We start from the raw sequence: 19159 nt of genomic DNA, 5'->3' as shown, positions 1-19159 counted from the left end.
GACCAGCTTGTGCACAGCAAACTGATTCAGAATACTTTATGTTTGTAAGTGTTGGTCCAGATGGAAGATACATGATATTTACCAGGAATAATTGCTGGTTGTGAAGCTGGAAAGGAGCTTTAGCTGGTTAAGCCAACCTGGTGCCTTGAATAAGCTCTTTTTGTCTTTCTTTTTTTTTATGGTGCAACAGACTAGCATCCAAAACAACACATGCTGGTCTTTTCAATATGGTTTCTTCATTCTTCATCAGGCCTGGTCCTGGAAGGAGACTGTCCTGGAGTCGGGGACGTCAGGTCGCTACACAGTGGAGACAGTAAGCACAGAGGACGGAGTGCTGTCCACCTTGACCATGAGTAACATCGTACCCGCCGACTTCCAGACCATCTACAACTGCACCGCCTGGAACAGCTTTGGCTCCGATACAGAGATCATTCGCCTCAAGGAACAAGGTGGGAGCCAAGGTTCGCCAGGTTTCACCTTCTTTTCTTTAAAACATGCCTTTAGTGATGCAGTGTTTAATAACCATAGTTTCTGAAAACACTGTTATTTTCTCCATTACTTTCCATTAATCAAATTAGCAAGTCTCCTATTAATATATTTTAATGTATGTATATCATATTTAGTTAACAAATAACTGACGGTCACAACCTACATATGCTTTTCCGTTAAAATAATCAGTAATACACTTCTGCATTTGTACATTTTCACATCATGTGGCACACATTCAACCACTGACGTTAACACAGTTCTTTGCTGAATTTGAATGGATCATTGAATCAGAGAGTTGTTGACTTAAGACCAGTCTGATAATGCGATGAATCATTCAGTGTTCATCATCAGGTACACTGGAAAGAATCATTTTTTTTTTCTTCTTTTCTTTAAAACATGCCTGTGATAGAGTAGTAGAGTGGTGATTAAAACATGGTTTTTGAAAGCACTGGAATAGAGCAGAATCTGAGTTTTTTTTTTCTTTTTTTTTTTTTTACTTTCCATTTATCAATTTACACATTATGAATCACTTTACACAAGATTAGCAAGTCACTTGTTAATCATATTCATGTCTTTTAATGTATTTATACCAATTTTAGATTGCATATTTCATAGCAAAACACTAATTGAACATTTAACTGCAACTTCAATAAATCATATAAATCTATTAACAACACTTAGCACTATTTAATTTGCAGCCTCGTTAAAGTGATTAATTTTTCTCTCTGGCATTTCTTGAAATCCATCTCCCCAGTGCTTTCATAGTTTGGATTTGTTTACATGGAATACATTGTGTTCCTGTTTTGACTGACTTTAATGGATTAGTTCCCCCCCAAAAATTGAATTTGGTCTTCAATTTTGCTAATTTCAAACCATAATGATATATATATATATATTTTTTACATTATGTGCTGATTGTGCTTTTCTATTAAACTGAAATGAATGGTGGCTACAAAAAAAAAAAAAAAAGATGCAAATGTGTAAAGTATCCTAAATATACATCCTCTTTTTCCCAGTTGGGGTTTCTAAATTGTCTTAAATGTCTGAGTTTTGACTTTGTTTTCCTATTATTTTCATACTTTATGAAGGAAAAAGTTGAAAAGTAGCTTAACCCAAAAGCATTTAAGCTTTGTACATAATCAACCAATCATAGCACTGTAAAAGCAGCATCTACAGAGAACGGTCAAACCATACAAGTGTGCAAGTACATGCAATGTATGAGTCCTGTCGAGAGCATGTCAATAATAAAACAAAGCCATAACCTGGGCATTTTAGCCAATATAGAAATTCCAGCTGGGAAAAAAGGACGTAAGGTTACACTCTAAAAACTGCTGGGTTGAAAACAACCCAATTTGGGTTATTTTGACAACCCAGCGCTGGGTCAAAAAGGGACGAACCCAGCGCTGGGTTGTTTTAACCCAACCAGTTGGGTTATCATATTTAACCCAGCCTGCTGGGTTGCCTTTTTTATGGTTTAAAATGACTATATTGCAGGGTTTAAAAAAACAGAGCGGGTGTTTTTTTTTATCACTGTATTTCAGAAGGAAAACTACTGTATTTAGAAAATGTTCGATATCATTTCGCATGTGCTTGATAAGGCAGCGTTTGTGAGCTCAGCACCGCTCTGCAGCCGTTACCGGAGAAACCCTTACCTCTCCCGCTCTTAGCGCCTCCTGCTGGCAGAAAATATACTCGCAGAGGGCTGCCATGTGGGGAAACAATGCATTTCTACGTTAAAATTAACCCAAATTGAGCTAGGCATTAAACCTACAAATGTTGTTCATTTTAAATATCACTTTTACACACAAATAATAATTATCAAAAGGAAAATATTTATTAAAAACAAGAGAAAAGTCAAAAAGTAACATGTTAGAAGAAATGCAGAAAAGGATGGCATTAACAGCTACAGAGTTCATAAACAAAGCATTGAACATTTGATGAATATAACTTAAGATCAAATGGGACTTTGTTCAGTTGTATATATTGTATAAAAATATACGAAAACACATACAATTAATTTACAATTAGTTAGTTTTTTTTCCAACTATTCTGGCATGACAGTACACAAATAAATCACAACATTAACTTTGATATTATAACCTTTAACAGACGCATGTGTGTGTGTGTGTGTGTGAAAGAATGTGAGCAGGTGTATGAATGACAGAGTGTAAACTTTTCTACTAAACACAGAAAAAGCATTTAACTTTTTTTTTTTAACAAATTATACACTTACAGTTTGTTTCATAGTCCATGAATACAGATCATGCATCACGGTCAATTTTCATGATCTCTTTAGCATAACTGATGTAGTCATGAAGAAACCCCATCAGCACAGCATCTGACTTCTTCTACATCATCCAGGGCAGCGTCCTCCTTTAAAACCACCGCTGTTTAGGGGAAAGAAGATTCTCCTCTCTGACCAGCATTCATCCAGTCACCGCCTGTTCTTCATCAGTGGCCTAAGAGAAACAAATTTGAAAAAATTAAACATTTAATTCAACTATCTATTTTCAGGTAGAGGTGTATTCACATCTGTAAGGATAGGTAAATAATCGGTTTTAAAGTTTCAACACTTTGTGCGGTTGTTTAATGTCTGTCTATCACAGCTCTCATGAAGTCTATAATGGCAGCACTAGTGTGAGGACAGGTGATATTGTTTGAATAAATATTGCTTTCAGAAAGCTTCTTTACTGAAACATTAAAACAGACATGACATTCACATACCTCACAATATTCATGTACATGGAGGGCTGCTCTTCAAACCGTTAGTTCACCAAATAATTAAAATGTTCATAATTTACTCTCCTCATGTTTTTCCAGACTCATACAAACCCTGTTCATTTTTTGGAAAACATATGAATATATTTAATATTCTCTTTTTGTGTCCTCCATTGCTGGTCTGGGAGACCAATAATTTATTTTGAATATACATGTTTGCTATCATATAATTTAAGATGTATTCATATATAAATATCAGAATTTACTTCTACAATAACTCTATATTTATGAAGCTTGAAAATACTGATTATCTAAACTATAAATGGATTAACAAATATTATGAGAAAACTAAAAATATATTAATTTATGTTGTAAAGACAGACAAAAGTCTTATAGGTTTGGAATGACTTGAGGGCAAGTAAATGATTTTTTGTGTGAACTTTACCTCTAAGAGCGCAGACCAAGAATAATGACTCTCCAAATCAGACAACTCCAAAGTTGGTTTGATTTCTGCAATAAAAAACACAGACATCAATGGTCTTAATGAAATGAGCACGTAATCACACTGTTGTTGCATCAAAATGTGAAGTAAACTGGCAGGAGACAACAGAAACATTTATTTTCTAAAAATAACTTACATAAAATCTCAAGGGAATGATGATCTCCCATGTCTCTTGCTTTTAACATCTACAAAAACAAAAAACAAACATTATTTTACTCTTAGTAAAAAAAAAACAACTGATAACATGAAATTATGAAGTTTACTTGCCTTAAACGATCTTTCCCTCTCTTCAGAAGAAGCTGAGAAAACCACCTCCTCCTCACACAAGCAGACTTCTGTGTCCTTAACTGCAGTTAGTTTGAGTTCTGCAAAGAGGGGCATCAATGGTTTCAATAAAATATTAACATATACATACATACATATATAAAATCACACTGTTTTTGCATCAAAATGTGAAGTTAACAGGCAGGACACAACAGAAACATTAATTTTCTAAAAAAAAAAAGTAATAATAATTTAACTTACATCAGTCTCAAAAGAATGAAGTTATCTTGTCTCTGGATTTCAACATCTAAAAAAAACACACATTATTTTAGTCTTAGTAAAAATAAAGATAACTTGATGTTATTCTGAAGTTTACTCTCCTTAAACCGTCTGTCCCTCTCTTCAGAAGAACACCTCCTCCTCATCCTCACACAGGTCTGTGACTCCTCACACAAACAGCTTCTGTGTCTTTAACTCTCAGCGCGAGGACAATGAAGACAGGAGCTGGACAAGTCTGAAACATTACATGTAAAACATACTTTTAACAGTTACCACTTCAACAGCCTCAAAATAATTATTCTAGTCTTTACTACACAATGCCGTTTCCTTTAGGAGACAAACATACATTCAGTTTAACCGCGAAAAAAAAGACAAATTCACATGACCATAACCGTGACCATAACCGTCTGTTAACGCCTCAAAGAGAACAGATAATGTAAAATCTTATGTAAATATGACAAAATACATTCACAGACGATATATTAAAAGTACATCCTCCGTTCAGTAACGTTACATGAGGCAAGACCTCCGTGTCCGAGGCGAAAACCGCGTCCGTTTTTTTTATATAACGTTAAGCTCCTTTGTTTCCGCCTTTCATAAAACCTTCCGCCTTTCATACAACCGGGTAAACAATAAAAGATAACTTTACATTTTAAATATTTAACGTTACTTACCATAGTCTTTCACTCGCTTCTATCACGCTGAGAAAATGGCGGCTGCTCGCACTGGAGACGTACGATTTTGACGTGACGTGCGTGCTCTCCTTCACGTCCGCGTCCTCAACCCAGCCACGCTGGGTTAAAAAAGAGAGTTATTTTCAACCCAAACTTGGGTTAAAACATCCCAAAGTCCTATCCAACGGCCTCAACCCAGCAGTTGGGTTGAAAAAACAACCCAGCGTTTTTTAGAGTGTACCCTAGACTTTCTGAAGTCTTCTAAATCCATTCAATATCAATGTGTTACAATTTTTGGGGGAAAAACTATTCCTTTACAACATATATCTCCAGGTTTATAAGAATAATTCAGACATTAAACATGCATACACTGTGAGAACGCAGAGCTTGTAAAGCTTAGTTAATTCTGGGAGCCAGTAATTAACTTTGTGTAGGTACAGCTTTTTGTCTGACTCAGCCTCTCATTATCGTTTGGCTGTAAAATCTGGGCTCCATCTTTCGGTTTAAATATACCAACAAGTGCACAAATAAAACAGTTGAGTTGGCTCTAATTAACCTAAAGCCACAGTTTCTCACAACACTCATGGGATTGTTTTAAATCCACATTACACCCACGTCCTATTAGAGTCCGTAAATGATCCAAGGTGAACGTTAACAACCCATGAAGTGTTCAGTTTATGCACACGGAAGACATGTTATGTGCGTGTCAAGCACTGAATGTATGCGATAATTGGCATAGCTACAAATTGTCAGATTAAAGTTAAGGTACCTGAGTTTTAACTAGAAGGTGATGGTGGTGTTAATTGCCTGTAGAAGTTCTTTTGAATAGATGCTTTAAAGGTGCTAATGTCTCTTTGACACGCCATTTGACATTCTCATGTTTTCCATGCTAGTGTGAATCTGGAAACAGGAGTAAACAGTGGCGTCTGTGTTTGAGCACATATTTACTGGATTTATCCGTCCTGCCCATGCTGTGTTATTGTAGAAGGCTCTGTTTTGTTTTCCAACAGGTTCTCTCCCTGTTGCTGTGATCATCGGTGTGGCAGTTGGCGCTTTCGTTGCTTTCATCGTCCTCATGGGAACCATCGGCGCGTTCTGCTGTACGCGCTCTCAGAGAAGTATGTACCTCTCAGCCCATCGCGTTCCTGCATGTCCATCACCAGAGAACGCTAAGTGCTCCTCAGTCAGACAAAGAGCAGGGTGTTAGGGTGTTCATGTCACTTCACAAAAAAACAAGACTTTATATCTTTATCTCATTTTCCAGTGAGTGTTTGTGTGGGGTTGGCGGCATGATGGTAAAGAGCAGAAATGCATCATCTGTTAAAGAGTCTGTGAAGAGGTTTTTTTTTCTGTCTTTTTTAACTTGTGTGTTTAAAAAAATAAAATAAAATTGTTTACTAATGATACCATTATATAAAGCTTTTGTCATGCCGCCCACCCTTATCTCTATTTTATTTCTCCTCCTTTTGCCACGTCTAACATCTGTCATGATTAAAAGAGAAAACAAATCATCCATGTACAGGTTAGCAAAGTCAGACAGCAAAAAATTAGCTTGCATTATCTGATTGTTGGTGGCATTGGGTTGAGCATGTTGTTGTTGTATGCCACAGAAGACGCTCACCTGGTTATGCCTACACTACCCACCTCCATCTGTGCTCAGCAGAGAGAACTTGCAAGCAAAATTAAGACAGAAAGTAAGACCCGTTACCTGACCGTCACCAATTATCTGTGAACATTGTTCTTCAGTGCGTTAACATGAGCTGTGTGATTCCGATGTATCATAATGGTTTCTCTAGGGTTCCTCTTATCTTATCTCTGTGGTGTAATGCTGCTTTCAAGTCCTCTTGGGAAGTTCCTACTCAAAGATTTGGATGTTGTAATTTTAATGGTGCATGATTGTAGTTATAAGATGGACAATTTCTTATCAATTTCATTAAAATGTCTTGCTATTTAATTCACTTTCTGAGAAAGTCAGGTAACCAATTTTGAAGAACAAGGTGTGTGACTGATGCTTAAGACAAGTATTTTAATAAAAACATTTGCCCGCAGTAGTTTTTTTTTTTTTTTTTTTCTCTCCACCCCAGCATTGAAGGATTATTTATTTATTTGTTTGTTTGTTTGTTTGTTTGTTTGTTTGTATATTTGTTTAAAGAGTATGATATAAAACATGTTAATACAAATCTATTTATATAAAACCATATATTTATGTTAATATAATAAGCCTGTAGAGCCTGACATTTCAAATAATATACATCAAATAAAGATGCTTAATAATAGTTAAATAGTTAAATAAGTTTTGTTGTTGCTGTTATTGAAGTTCATTGAAGACAAAAAAAAAAAAAAAAAAAAATATATATATATATATATATATATATATATATTTATGTATATATTAGGGGTGTAACGATACGCGTATTCGTATTGAACCGTTCGGTACGACGCTTTCGGTTCGGTACGCGGTACGCATTATGTATACCGAACGGTTCGTTGGAGTAATTAATTATATTTGAAAAAAAAAAAAAAAGAGAGAGAGAGAAATATAATGATATGCGTTCAACAAAGTAGCCCAATAACCCAAACAACAGGGGCGTTGCGCCCCTGACACCCCCGAAGAAGAAAAAAACACCATCTTATATGTTTATGTTAGGCTACTCAGCAGGCGCTCGCTCACTCAGTACGCGCTGAAGGCTCGTTGCAAAATAGCCAATGCGTTTAACAGACTAGAAATGAGAAGATCCTCCAATAACCAACAGGTCTGGTGTTTGGGTGCACTTTGGATTCCCTTTAAGCTATAATGGTGATGGCAAGAGAGTGGTGGATAAAAAAACAACGGTATGTCGCATCTGCAACATGACAGGGTACACCAGCGGGAATAAAAAAAAAAAAAAAAAAAAAAACACCAGCGGGAATATCTGGGATATATGCGTCAGTACTATCTGGGAAAAGACGAAAAAAAGGAGAAACATGCACGCAGCAAACTATCCCTGCAGCATTTAGAAACTATAGCTTACAGGGAATCCAACCCAAACACCAGACCTGTTGGTTATTTTAGGATCTTATATTTCTGGTCTGTTAAAGGCATTCGACATTTTGCAACGAGCCTTCAGCGCGTGCTGAGTGAGCGAGCGCCTTAGGGGCCGTTCACATATCGTGCCTAAAAACGCGTGGAAAACGCTAAGCGCGTCTTTCTCCTCCTTTCCAAAGCGCTTGGGCAGAAGCGCTCATGAGGCGTCTGTCTTTGCTAAGCAACAATGACGTTTTGAAGTTTTGAACATGTTGATAATTTAGAGGCCTTATAAGTTTGTGTATCAAAAATGAAACAGTGGGGTTATTATGGGCTCAAAATTATAAATGTAGAAGCTATTATATATTGTTAATGACAGGAAAGTTGGGACTTGTGTATGTGTGCTGATTTCGACTTGACTTGAAGGCAGCATTCATTTCTTGGATTAAAGCAATGTAAAGTGGCATGAAGTAGATTGCATTTTCCGTAATATTTCACATCAAGTGCATTGCATGTAATGACTTTGGAGTAACACCTGTCACTTTCTTCTCAGACCTCAAAGGCGTGGTATCAGCCAAGAATGACATCCGTGTGGAAATTGTACACAAAGATCACAATGCAGCCCGAGAAAACGAGGATCACTCCGCCATGAAACAGCTCATGGTGAGTCATGTTCTGAAGGAAGAATACAGTAAACATCCCGCTCGCCATTACCCCATCAGCACCCCCAAATCAACAAACTAGCTCATTATGCTAGTCCCTGTCACATCCGTAGCTAATGAATGCTAATCATCCCCACCTCAACACTAATAGCGCCTATCTCCCTCGCCACTGTTAACATCAAACCCATGAATAATTCAGCGTAAGTGTGAGAACCCCGCTGGCCAGCATGCCTATATTTAGCCCCCAGTCTGCATTTCCTGGGAGGACATAAGAGTGGATTTAACCATAGAGATTCCAGTGAGCAAGTGGCCCTTTTCTCCTGGAGCCCTTGGTGAACTTCTGTCAAAACACATGCTGCCACGAGCTCTGGAAATTTCTCTCATTGTCACTCAAGCCTCCGAGCTCCAGAATCAGAGTTCTGTGTGGGCTTAAGATGTAAAACACACCACAGTATAAGTCTTCAGACAAAAAAAGAGAGAACAAAGATGTTGCTGTATTGCAAATTTTTGATAATGACACGAAGATCATTCACAGGAAATTGCCCCAGTTGTCCTAGCTTTCCTTTTGGAATATCTTTTAGCATTTACGAGTACCAAAGCTCACATAGTGAGATTAACCCAGATTCAAATGTGTGAACGTATCTGTTATTTGCCACAGATTGAACGGGGAGAGTTTCAGCAGGAGTCTGTTCTGAAGCAGCTTGAGGTACTTCAGGAAGAGGAGAAAGAGTATCAGCACATCAAGGTATGTCTCAATGGGATTTGACGTAAGAAAGAGAGAGGCTCTTAAATATATGACACCCCACTAAAACATCTTCAATGTAATTGTGATTTGTTTCATATTGTTACTGTCATTAGCAAATAATTTCTGGTAACACTTTATTTTGACATTCAACTAACTATGAGTCATTTTGCAACTACATGTCAACAAGCACTCATTAGAGTATAAGTTTCTATTGACTATCAGAATACATGTCGACTTAAGGTCGAAGTATACTCAGATTTTTAGTATGTGCACCATCCTATTTTTTGTATCTGTGTTTGCTTTGTATCAGTCATAACTTTGCCCAGACACAAAGATGAAGCTTTCTAGAGTGCATGTATAGACCACCTGTTTTGGTGGTCACCTCAAATGGATTATACTTTGAAAGGCTATGTGTACAAATGAAAAGGGACATAAGCAATGGTTTAAAGCACCAGGTATAAATGAGAATGTGTCCTTCATATATTATGTTCCATTCTACCAAAATGCATCTTAATATCATGTGTAAACGGTTGCAGTTCCAAAAAACATGTTAGCTGACATGTAGTTACTTATAGATAGTACAATATCTAATGTCTACTATAGAAGTAAATTGTAACCCAAATTCCTCACAAAGCAAAATCTCCATACAGATATGTAGTGCACACAATCCCTGTCGCCTGATAAAACCTGCCTGATGCCTTTCTCACGTTCTCAATAGAGAAGTCACCTAATGGTGATTATCACCTCTACCCTGTGGGATATGGCCTGTGCATCGGCTCAAAATGGCATTCACATCCACATCATGGCAGGTGTTTTGCTTCTTAGCAACTGTGCAGATATAACACCACGTCAACGAAAGCAGCCATGAAATCAAGTTCCTTCACTTTGATTATTTCTTTCTGTGATGGATTTAAAAAGCCATGAATCTAAAGTCCAGTTAAAGCTGAAAAGTGCAGATTAACAACAACATTGTCTATCAAGGTTCTGCTTAATTAGCTGATAATGACATTTTGAAATTACTGCTAAGAAGTGTCACTTTGTTTCTTACCTTTGTTTTATATTTGCATTCTTGCTTTTATTACTGTTTTGAAACAGAAGTAAGATACTAAAGAAAGGAAATGAATATTCTGCATGCATAGCTGTTGTCAAGAAATTTAGCTTTAGTTCATGGTGTTAGATATAGGTCAAATAATTAATATGGAAGCATTTATGAAAAAAAAAAGAAAAAAAAAAAGAAAAAAAATTCTGCAAACAAAGACCTTGCTATCTGTAGAGGTTTGAGTTTCTCAAAGGACACCAGATACAAGTATATAATAAATATATAATAATTAGCAAAATATTTAGCCAAGATTGCATGGGAATAACACATAAGTATTCAGTTAGAATTAGATAAAATCACAAAATGTGTCTTTATAATAAAAAATTAAGCTAAACTCCTCATGGTCATCTGTTTATCTAAATAGGGAGGAGTATAATCATGTAAAGACTTTTTAATTGTCTGACAGCAGAACAAAAACCATTGAAATTTCCAAAATATGACATACTGTAGGGTATTCAAAAGTTTCAGATAATGTATGTTTATAAGATGTTCATGAGTATAGGAGCTTTGAAATGCATCATAACAGACTTAAGGAGCATTCACACTGACAGTGACGTGGATTGCTGGAGGTTACCAACTGCATTTGGTGTCTAGTAGTCAATCCCATTCAATTGTATGCATCTGTGCATGTCCTCCAACTGAAAGATGCTGCATTGCATTGATGCTTATTTGCTTAATAGAGAGCTCCTCACCAGTAATTCAGATATTAGGAACTCTTTTAAATTAATTGCTTCATTTGCCGGTTGCAGAAACTGCTTAAGCTAGTCTTAAAAGTTAGTCATCTATTTTTAATCATGCAAGACTGGTCATGACTTTTCAAAACCAGTTCCATAAAAACATAGATTGGTCTAATTTGAATCCGAAAAGTAAGACTGATTACCATTTGGTTGACTGCTAAGTAGTCAAACTAGTTATTGCAAGTTTGCACAGCTTTCCTCTGGTATCAGTTCCCTGTCAGTGTTTTTTTTGTCATAAAACTAGTGTATATGTGCTCATTGACATTGACTGTAAATGCATTTTTCCTCAAAGGACCCCACTAATGGATACTACAGTGTGAACACCTTTAAGGAGCATCATGGCACCCCAACCACGCTGGCTGGAAACCAGACCACAGAGCTCCACCGAGACCCAGCCACAGCCACCACTGGCAAGCAGCGGGTTCCCACAGGAATGTCTTTCACTAACATCTACTCTACCTTGGGTGCTGGACCCAACCGCCTATACGACTACAGCCAGCGGTTCGTGCTGGGCATGGGCAGCAGTTCCATCGAGCTTTGCGAGCGAGAATTCCAGCGAGGATCGATGAGCGACTCCAGCTCTTTCCTGGACACACAGTGCGATAGCAGCGCCAGCAGTTACAGCAAGCAGGATGGCTACGTGCAGTTCGACAAGGACAGCAAGGCATCAGCCTCCTCCTCGTCCCATTACTCTCAGTCATCGTCCCAGAACTCAGACCTCACGCGGCCACTGCAGAAACGCATGCAGACCCACGTCTGACTGCAGGAGATGGACAGAAGACAGAGGAATCCAGCGCTGGGGTTGGCCAAAGGGGATTGAATCCCCCCAACCCCACAGATGCGAATCAGGAACCAGTTCAAGCACATCTAGTACACCAATTTCATTTTATCCTCCAATTATTTAGCTTTTTCTTTGATATATGTGAATTTCCTCATTGTCAAAATCTTATTAACAGCTTTGAAAAGCCTTAACTTTTTTAGAACCTTTTCTTCACCCTTCCGAATGCCCTAAATCTCTGAGCCAAAACATTCCTCCAAACAACAGTGTACGACAGTGATGTTACATGCCAATGGAGAAAGACACAAGACCCTGAACAGACCTAGTGTCCTTGCTGTCGTTCCAGTAACTTTGAAAAAGCTCTGAATGAATGCCCCCCTCAAACAAAGCATAGCAACGATGCTCAAGTGAACTCTTCGAAGAGAGTTGAAGAAGGCTACACTCCATACCTCTGTAGTCCATTCACTCCTCTCCACTACTGAAGGACAATGTCCTGTTGCTCCTGTACATTAAAGCACAACTGTCAAAGTTGTATGTAACTTTTCTCAATTCCTCTACCACAGCTAGCTAAACAACTGAGACATAAAATAAAATAAAAGGACATGGGGGGGGGGGTGATAGAAAGCAATGAACGAACTGAATTAACAACTAAAGTCAGTCCAAATCTTTGGATTCTGACCCTTCTGACAAAGGTTAGTCTGACATACAAATGTGAGATGTGGCTCTGAGCTGTTGGATTACAATTTAGAGAGAATCTATATTTGTGTACTTTGTCTTTCTTTCTGAACACTCTTTAGTTTCAGTATTTTATCAACATGGATTTAAAACATGAATTGGACTTGCACTGGGAACTAGAAAGATGATGTAATCTTGTTTAGTTATGTGTTTATGAGAGGATGGGTTTTCTCTTTTTTTTAAATACTTTTATTTCCGAAAACGGTTGATTTGGGTTTGATGTGAATCATGTGCCAATGTTCGGAACAATGATGTTTGGATTTCAAAAAGATGCACTATATCCTGTGTCCTGCTTTGTAAAGTTGAATTATAACACTTTTTTTTTTATTTTGATTAATTTAAATCAATCTGGGATTGTTACATACGCTATATATATTTTTCAAACTCCTTGTTTCTTGCAGGACACAAATTTAGTTTACGTGGAGTGCCATTGGACTGTACAGAATTGATTACCCTCACTGTTATAAGTGAGCCATTTTTGTACATGTGTTTTGAGTGGAGTATGGGTGTCCATGCTTTATGTACATGTATGTTGTTTTGTTGTTTACTTTTTTCTTCCTTTGTCTTTTGGTTTACAGTACTGAAATTGCAACATATGTGACTACTGATAACTCAAGCACTTCTACACTCGACTCTTGTAAAGTAAAATCACTCTTAGACTTTAATCAGAATACTGAAATCAAGCTAATATCAATTGAGCTAGCATTGCAAACTATGTATGATGAGCAGAAAGACACAGACTACCCAGAATGTCATGGTGAATGAAAACCTGGAAACTAGAGACATTCGGCCAGTTAAAGTGACAAAACCTTTGGAAAGAGTTGAAGCTCCAGCTGTTCTGAAAGTATAACTCTTGCAGGGCTTCTTGGCTTAAGCTACAGTGCCAATGATGCTGACCCACTTGCTTTGCCAAAAGTAATGGATGCATTTGATTGATTAGATTATCTGCTCCATTTCCCAATTCATTCTGCATTTTGGTCATTGCTGTCCTGGGGAGAAATGTTCAGGCTGCCAAAAAAAAAGTCATAATTATGGCAACATGCTTCAAGTGCTAGGGAAGAGTACCGCCATTATCTATGTGGTGTTATATTAAGGGGCGTAATTGTATGAAATTTCCACTGACCCCTTTTAACAAGGTTCAGGCTCATCCCAGTATGAGTACCAACTGTGCTTACATCCAGTGATACCGACATCCTTTTTCGCTGCCAAAGTTTACACTGGGTTATATGACGTTCTGAACCTACATTTAATTGACTAACGGCTCCAGTCCTGACTTATGATTGGAGAAACAGATTGGGCGTGAATGCTATAAGTGTATTTTGCTTATCAAAGCTTTATCTCCTCTTCAACGTACCTACCATTCAACTTATCTTCCATTCATCCTCGCTCATAAACAGAAATATGACCAGAGATAATCCCTCATATAAACAAGCAGGGGGAACTGTGGCATCTCTCACTTGAACAGCATAGGGAAGAGGAAGAGTTCTGATTTGTTCTGACCTAACAGTCCCTCCCTTCAACCCACTAACTGTGAGGTGTGATGCTGCTGAGTCAGTCGGTGCTGTAAGCACTTTACATATGATTATATTTGTGGCATTTCAATGGGTTTCATACATGAGTGCTGTTGGATAAGTCTAATTTTACAAATGGATTGGTGCCCATTGTGGGGTTTAAACACGAAAAGGCCTGTTTCAGTGCTGATAATGCAGCTCAGTCCTTACTACACTGTATATAAATACCTCATGTTCTCTGTGTGTAAATTTGAAGTTACTTTGCTTTGTTCTTTAGTCAGATTCAATGATGAAGTGCAGAAATCAAATAACACTGTTGATACTGTACACAAGATCACATTTATTTTACATATTACATTTTATTTTATGTTTTTGACTCTGGGCATAACCAATGCTATAGCCATAGGCAGATAAATGTTTCAAATTAAATGTCCATATGTTTCTCACCTTGCCCTATCTTTCTGTTATCGATAACTGTTTCCTGCAAGGTGAAATTAAAATATATGGACTTATAGAAATCTCCCAACACACAACAATTCAGCTTGCAATGTGCACTGATTTATATCCAGGGTTTCTACACCTTTTGACCATTTTGTGATTTCTGGAGAAATAATTTTAGTGAGATTGACCAGAAATTGCTGTTTGCGAGTGAGAGGAATAACCTGAGCTGAGCATAAATCAATATTGAAGATATATTTAGGTACCCTGTAAATACAGAAAATGCCAAAACATAATTCTCAAGTCATGGTATTATCAAATTTAATTTTCAGGAGCCAAAGTGTGGATTTCTCCATGTTAAAATGAATATCCTGTACTACATGGTAATAAGCAGAGAGAATTGTAAGCAGTGTGTAACAAAACATTTCTCTGTTTGTTTGAATCCTGGCCAGCCACGCTTAGCAAAAATAGCTCAAGCAATGGCATTAGTTTGGAGGCGTGTCTCACTGTTATTTTGTCTAACAACAGATGAGGACGAGAGAGGAAACCTGTTTGAAAATAGTCATATTTGCAATTCTGCTCTGTGTCACGTGTTGCATAGAAATTACACACTTCAGATTTAAATTGCATTCAATGTTAATCATTTTAGTTAACATTAAATTAGAGTTACCAATAAATCCAGACATAATGCAAATCAAGGGCAGCTACTATACCATTCCTTCTGCCACTGCATTCATTCCTACTTTGAAATGCTAATACAGCCATATGGATATTTATTATTTCACATGAACATAAATTATACCATATGGACTAGTCAAGTCTCAACCCCCACCCCACCAAAAAAATAAAATAAAAACAATTCACTATCCATGTAAAGAGGCTGCTATGTGCTTGAATGAACATGGCGTCTGTAAGCAAACATTGGATTGGATTATGGCTGTTGTTTTTTGAGTAGCTCTCCATACTTTTTTGTAGCCTGTGTACTTTTCTTATCACACAGCACTGGTGAGTTTCAATCCCTTCTCACACTGGACTGCAAGTCTTGCCCGTTTTATGGCCCCGGATGGTCATGCACTTACAACCAAACCAAACAGATGTACAAATACCACTCTGTATGATAGGACAGGGTCATTGCCAGCCACAGACAGCAGACCACATTTATGGCTTTTACATTTCTCCCCTGACATTTCAGCACAGCCAGGCAGGCTACTGGCTGATGAAATGTTATAAATTCCCCTCTCTCAAAGATACTGTTTTATATAGGCCTCCCCATTATGACGATCCCAGAGCAAGTGTTAGAGTTGTTAGAGGATGGTTACAGTCAAGGCTGCATAGGCGAAATGTGTAATCATTTCTGTTTGCAACGAGTGCATTGCATTTATGATATTTGCTTTGTTAAATGTTCAGTACGTAAAAGAGAAGAAAATATCATTATGTACAGTGATGGGCAGCTCTTTCTGAATGGTTTGTGTCAATTGAGTCATTTCTTCCTGTCCCAAGCACTTTCTTCATCACAAGACAATATCTTGTTAGTCTTCATGTGACATGCTACTGCCGAAACAAAGATGGTGTGTGCACAGAGGTCGAGAAAATCGATCCAGCAGTTCTGAAGTTATTATACTGTAATGTAATGGCATTATAAAAGAAGATTAACCACTTTTTTATTTTATCTATTCTTTCTTGCAGTGAGACTCTCTCTATCAGTAAAAGCATTAAAAAGATGTATTTTACCTGTAATGGTCCATGATCTTATGATGCTTTGGCTCTGTATATTTCTGAAAGAAAATTGAAAACCATTGCAAAAAGAGTTTTGCTTGATGTCTTTATTTAAACCAATTATGTGTCCGTGTGCATTTGCGTGTGCCGGTATCAAAGTACCTCAACGTCTATGCAAATTAAAAGCCAAATCTATATTTAACAAGTGAAACTTCCAATCCCATTCATTTTAAGTGCATTCCATTGCTGAACATTATGTCACAAGAGTTTCTTCATCTGATCAAATTTGAAGAAATGTAGCATTGCATCACTTGCTCACCAGTAGATGCTCTGCAGTGATTGGTTGCTGTCTGAATGAGAGTCCACACAGCTGATAAAAACTTCACAATGATCCACAAGTAATCCACTCCAGTCCATCAATAATGCCTTATGAAGTAAAACGTTACGTGTTCGTAAGAACCAAATTAATCATTCATTTTATTTTAATCACTATATTATTTTATTTTAATTATATTAACAAACAAAATTAATGTTTGTATTAACATTAACAAATTAAACAAATTAATGATGATTTGTTTCTTACAAACATGATGCTTTTCACTTCTCCAGATATTAACTGATGGACTGGAGTGCTGTGGATAACTTGTGGACTATTGTGATGTTCTCTGTGTTTGGACTCTGATGGCACTCATTCACTGCAAAGCATCCATTGGTGAGCAAGTGATGGAAAGCCAATGCTTCTCCAAGTTAGTTCCCAAGAGGAAATAAAATTATCTACTTCTTAGATGACCTGAGAGTGAGTGCATTTACAGCATTTTTTTTATTTTTATTAACTATTATTTTAAATGGTGTGTGCATTGCAGTGCTTCCTCAGTCTCTCTGCATCACCGTCAGTTTTAACAGTCTGATTTTGGTCATTCCGTTTGTAGCCTAGCTATTTGGATAGATGGACAAATGAATCGGCTGTAATTTGATTGGCTGCTGATCCTGTTGACTGGGGTGATGGATGATACAGGATTGGCTGAGTAATGCAACCAGCTGTTATGGGTTTAAAATTATTTCAGAAGGTGCATTAGCATAATTCAGATAAAAAAATAAAAGTACTTAAAGTGTATCTTAATGATTTTATATGAAATGGTTTTGATTTAGAGTAATTTATTTAATCCAGAAAACGTCTCTAGGTTACGTATGTAACCCTAGTTCCTCAAGGGAACGAGACGCTGCATCGAACAACGCTTTGGGGAATGCGTTTGGGGAATGCGTGACAACTCTGGATATCAAATCCAATCTGTTTTATAGAAGAGTGTGACGTCACGGGCGGGGTGACGTAAGCGACCAGGAAGCTATAAAGGCACAAGCTGCACAGCTGGCTTCAGTTTCGAGGAATAGCAAGCACCGGCAGGGGTGCCGGGGGTATGGCCTCGAGACGCAACCTCTCTTTCCCTCGAGGAACTAGGGTTACATATGTAACCTAGAGACGTTTATATTCAGGAACTCTAGCTGTGTCAAACAACGCTTTGGGGAATGAGTACCAACACTGCCAGACTACCAAACCCCTGCCTAGTGTGTATCCGAGGAGCACAGCTTAGGACGAGAGGACTGAAGTGCCTGGAGTGACTGGGATATCTAAGCCATAGAATCTTGCAAAAGTAGGAGTCGTGGACCACCCTGCAGCATTGCAGATGTCCAGCATGGACACACCTGCTAGAAAGGCCTTGGAGGCCGCCTTACACCGTGTAGAGTGAGCCTTGGCTCCCTACAGCGGGGGACGACCAGAGGACTCAAAGTGGCGTTTATAGTCTCAACTATCCAATGACTAAAGGTCTGCTTAGAAGCTGGAACCCCTCTTGGGGGACCGCAGCATACAAGAAATTGGTCCGTTTTTCTCCACAGGGCAGCTCTGTGGTTGTATGCATCCAGCGCTCGACCTGGGCACACACAATTTAGCTTCTCTTGGTCAGGCTCCCGAAAGGGAGGAGAACAGAAGGCCTGCAGCACTACAGGTTGTGGTGTGATAGAGGGCACCTTAGGAACATATCCCGCTCGAGGGTACATGAACACTTTGGTCATGCCAGGTGCAAAATCAAAATATGTAGGGGCCACTGAGAGGGCCTGTAAACCTCCTACTCTCTTCAGAGAGGTAATGGCCAACAGAAAGGCGGTTTTAAGACTCAGATTTCTGCGAGATATCTTGAATCTGTTTGAATGGAGATTTGCAGAGAGTCTCTAACACCACACCCAAGTCCCAGGGAGGAACACGGGACCGTACTGGAGGTCTCAGCCTCAGCGAACCACGGAGGAAACGTGTAACTAAGGGGTGTCTTCCCAAAGACTGGCCATCGAGAAGGGCGTGGTAGGCCGCAATGGCCGCGACGTAAAACCTCCAACGTGGAGTGGGTCAACCCTGCAGAGAGTCTGGCCTGTAGGAATTCCAGAACTGTACCAACTGGGCAGTTTGCTGGGTTTACCTGGCAGTCTCTGCACCATGAGGTGAAGAGTTTCCACCTCAAGGCATACAGTTTCCTCATTGAGGGAGCTCTGGATTGGAGGAGGGTCTCAACAACCTCGGTTGAGAGACCAGCTGCTAATAGTTGTGCCCCCTCAGGGGCCACACCACAGCTTCCACAACTCGGGGCGAAGGTGAATTATCATGCCCTGCACCTGTGAGAGTAGCTCTGTCCTGATCGGTATCTCCCATGGAGAGCCATCGAGGAGCATCACCAGGTCTGCGAACCATACTCGGCCCGGCCAGAACGAGGCCCCTATTAACAGACGGACCCCATCCCAGCATAATCTCGCCAGAACTCC

The 19159-nt window shown here is 38.6% G+C and overlaps 1 protein-coding gene and 2 long non-coding RNA genes across 6 annotated transcripts in view; 1 reads left to right on the top strand and 2 right to left on the bottom strand.

The window, feature by feature from the left end:
- The window catches only part of LOC127934255 (kin of IRRE-like protein 3), a 201237-nt gene extending 184795 nt beyond the window's left edge, over positions 1–16442 (top strand). Inside the window, exons 11-16 of one of the 4 annotated variants that reach the window (XM_052531520.1) lie at positions 251–449; positions 5937–6044; positions 6537–6620; positions 8484–8593; positions 9251–9337; positions 11466–16442. In XM_052531520.1, coding sequence (XP_052387480.1) covers positions 251–449; positions 5937–6044; positions 6537–6620; positions 8484–8593; positions 9251–9337; positions 11466–11933 — 1056 coding nt within the window. In that variant the 3' untranslated portion in view covers positions 11934–16442. Of the gene's footprint in view, positions 1–250; positions 462–5936; positions 6045–6536; positions 6621–8483; positions 8594–9250; positions 9338–11465 lie in introns of all 4 variants that reach the window. The other 3 variants (XM_052531519.1, XM_052531522.1, XM_052531521.1) reach the window with 3 other exon arrangements.
- Positions 2207–3896, bottom strand: LOC127934258 (uncharacterized). Its single transcript, XR_008147737.1, has 3 exons — positions 3846–3896; positions 3653–3717; positions 2207–2948 (listed from the first exon to the last, which is right to left on the bottom strand). It is a non-coding gene; the product is annotated as an uncharacterized LOC127934258 (long non-coding RNA).
- On the bottom strand, positions 3976–5153 carry LOC127934257 (uncharacterized). Its single transcript, XR_008147736.1, has 3 exons — positions 4927–5153; positions 4235–4487; positions 3976–4074 (listed from the first exon to the last, which is right to left on the bottom strand). It is a non-coding gene; the product is annotated as an uncharacterized LOC127934257 (long non-coding RNA).
- Positions 16443–19159: the final 2717 nt, after the last annotated feature.

This window comes from Carassius gibelio, chromosome A18 (assembly GCF_023724105.1).
Source record: "Carassius gibelio isolate Cgi1373 ecotype wild population from Czech Republic chromosome A18, carGib1.2-hapl.c, whole genome shotgun sequence".
In the NCBI taxonomy this organism is placed as follows: domain Eukaryota; kingdom Metazoa; phylum Chordata; class Actinopteri; order Cypriniformes; family Cyprinidae; genus Carassius; species Carassius gibelio.
The sequence above is the reverse complement of the archived record's forward strand: the minus strand, read 5'-3'. Positions and strand labels throughout refer to the sequence as shown.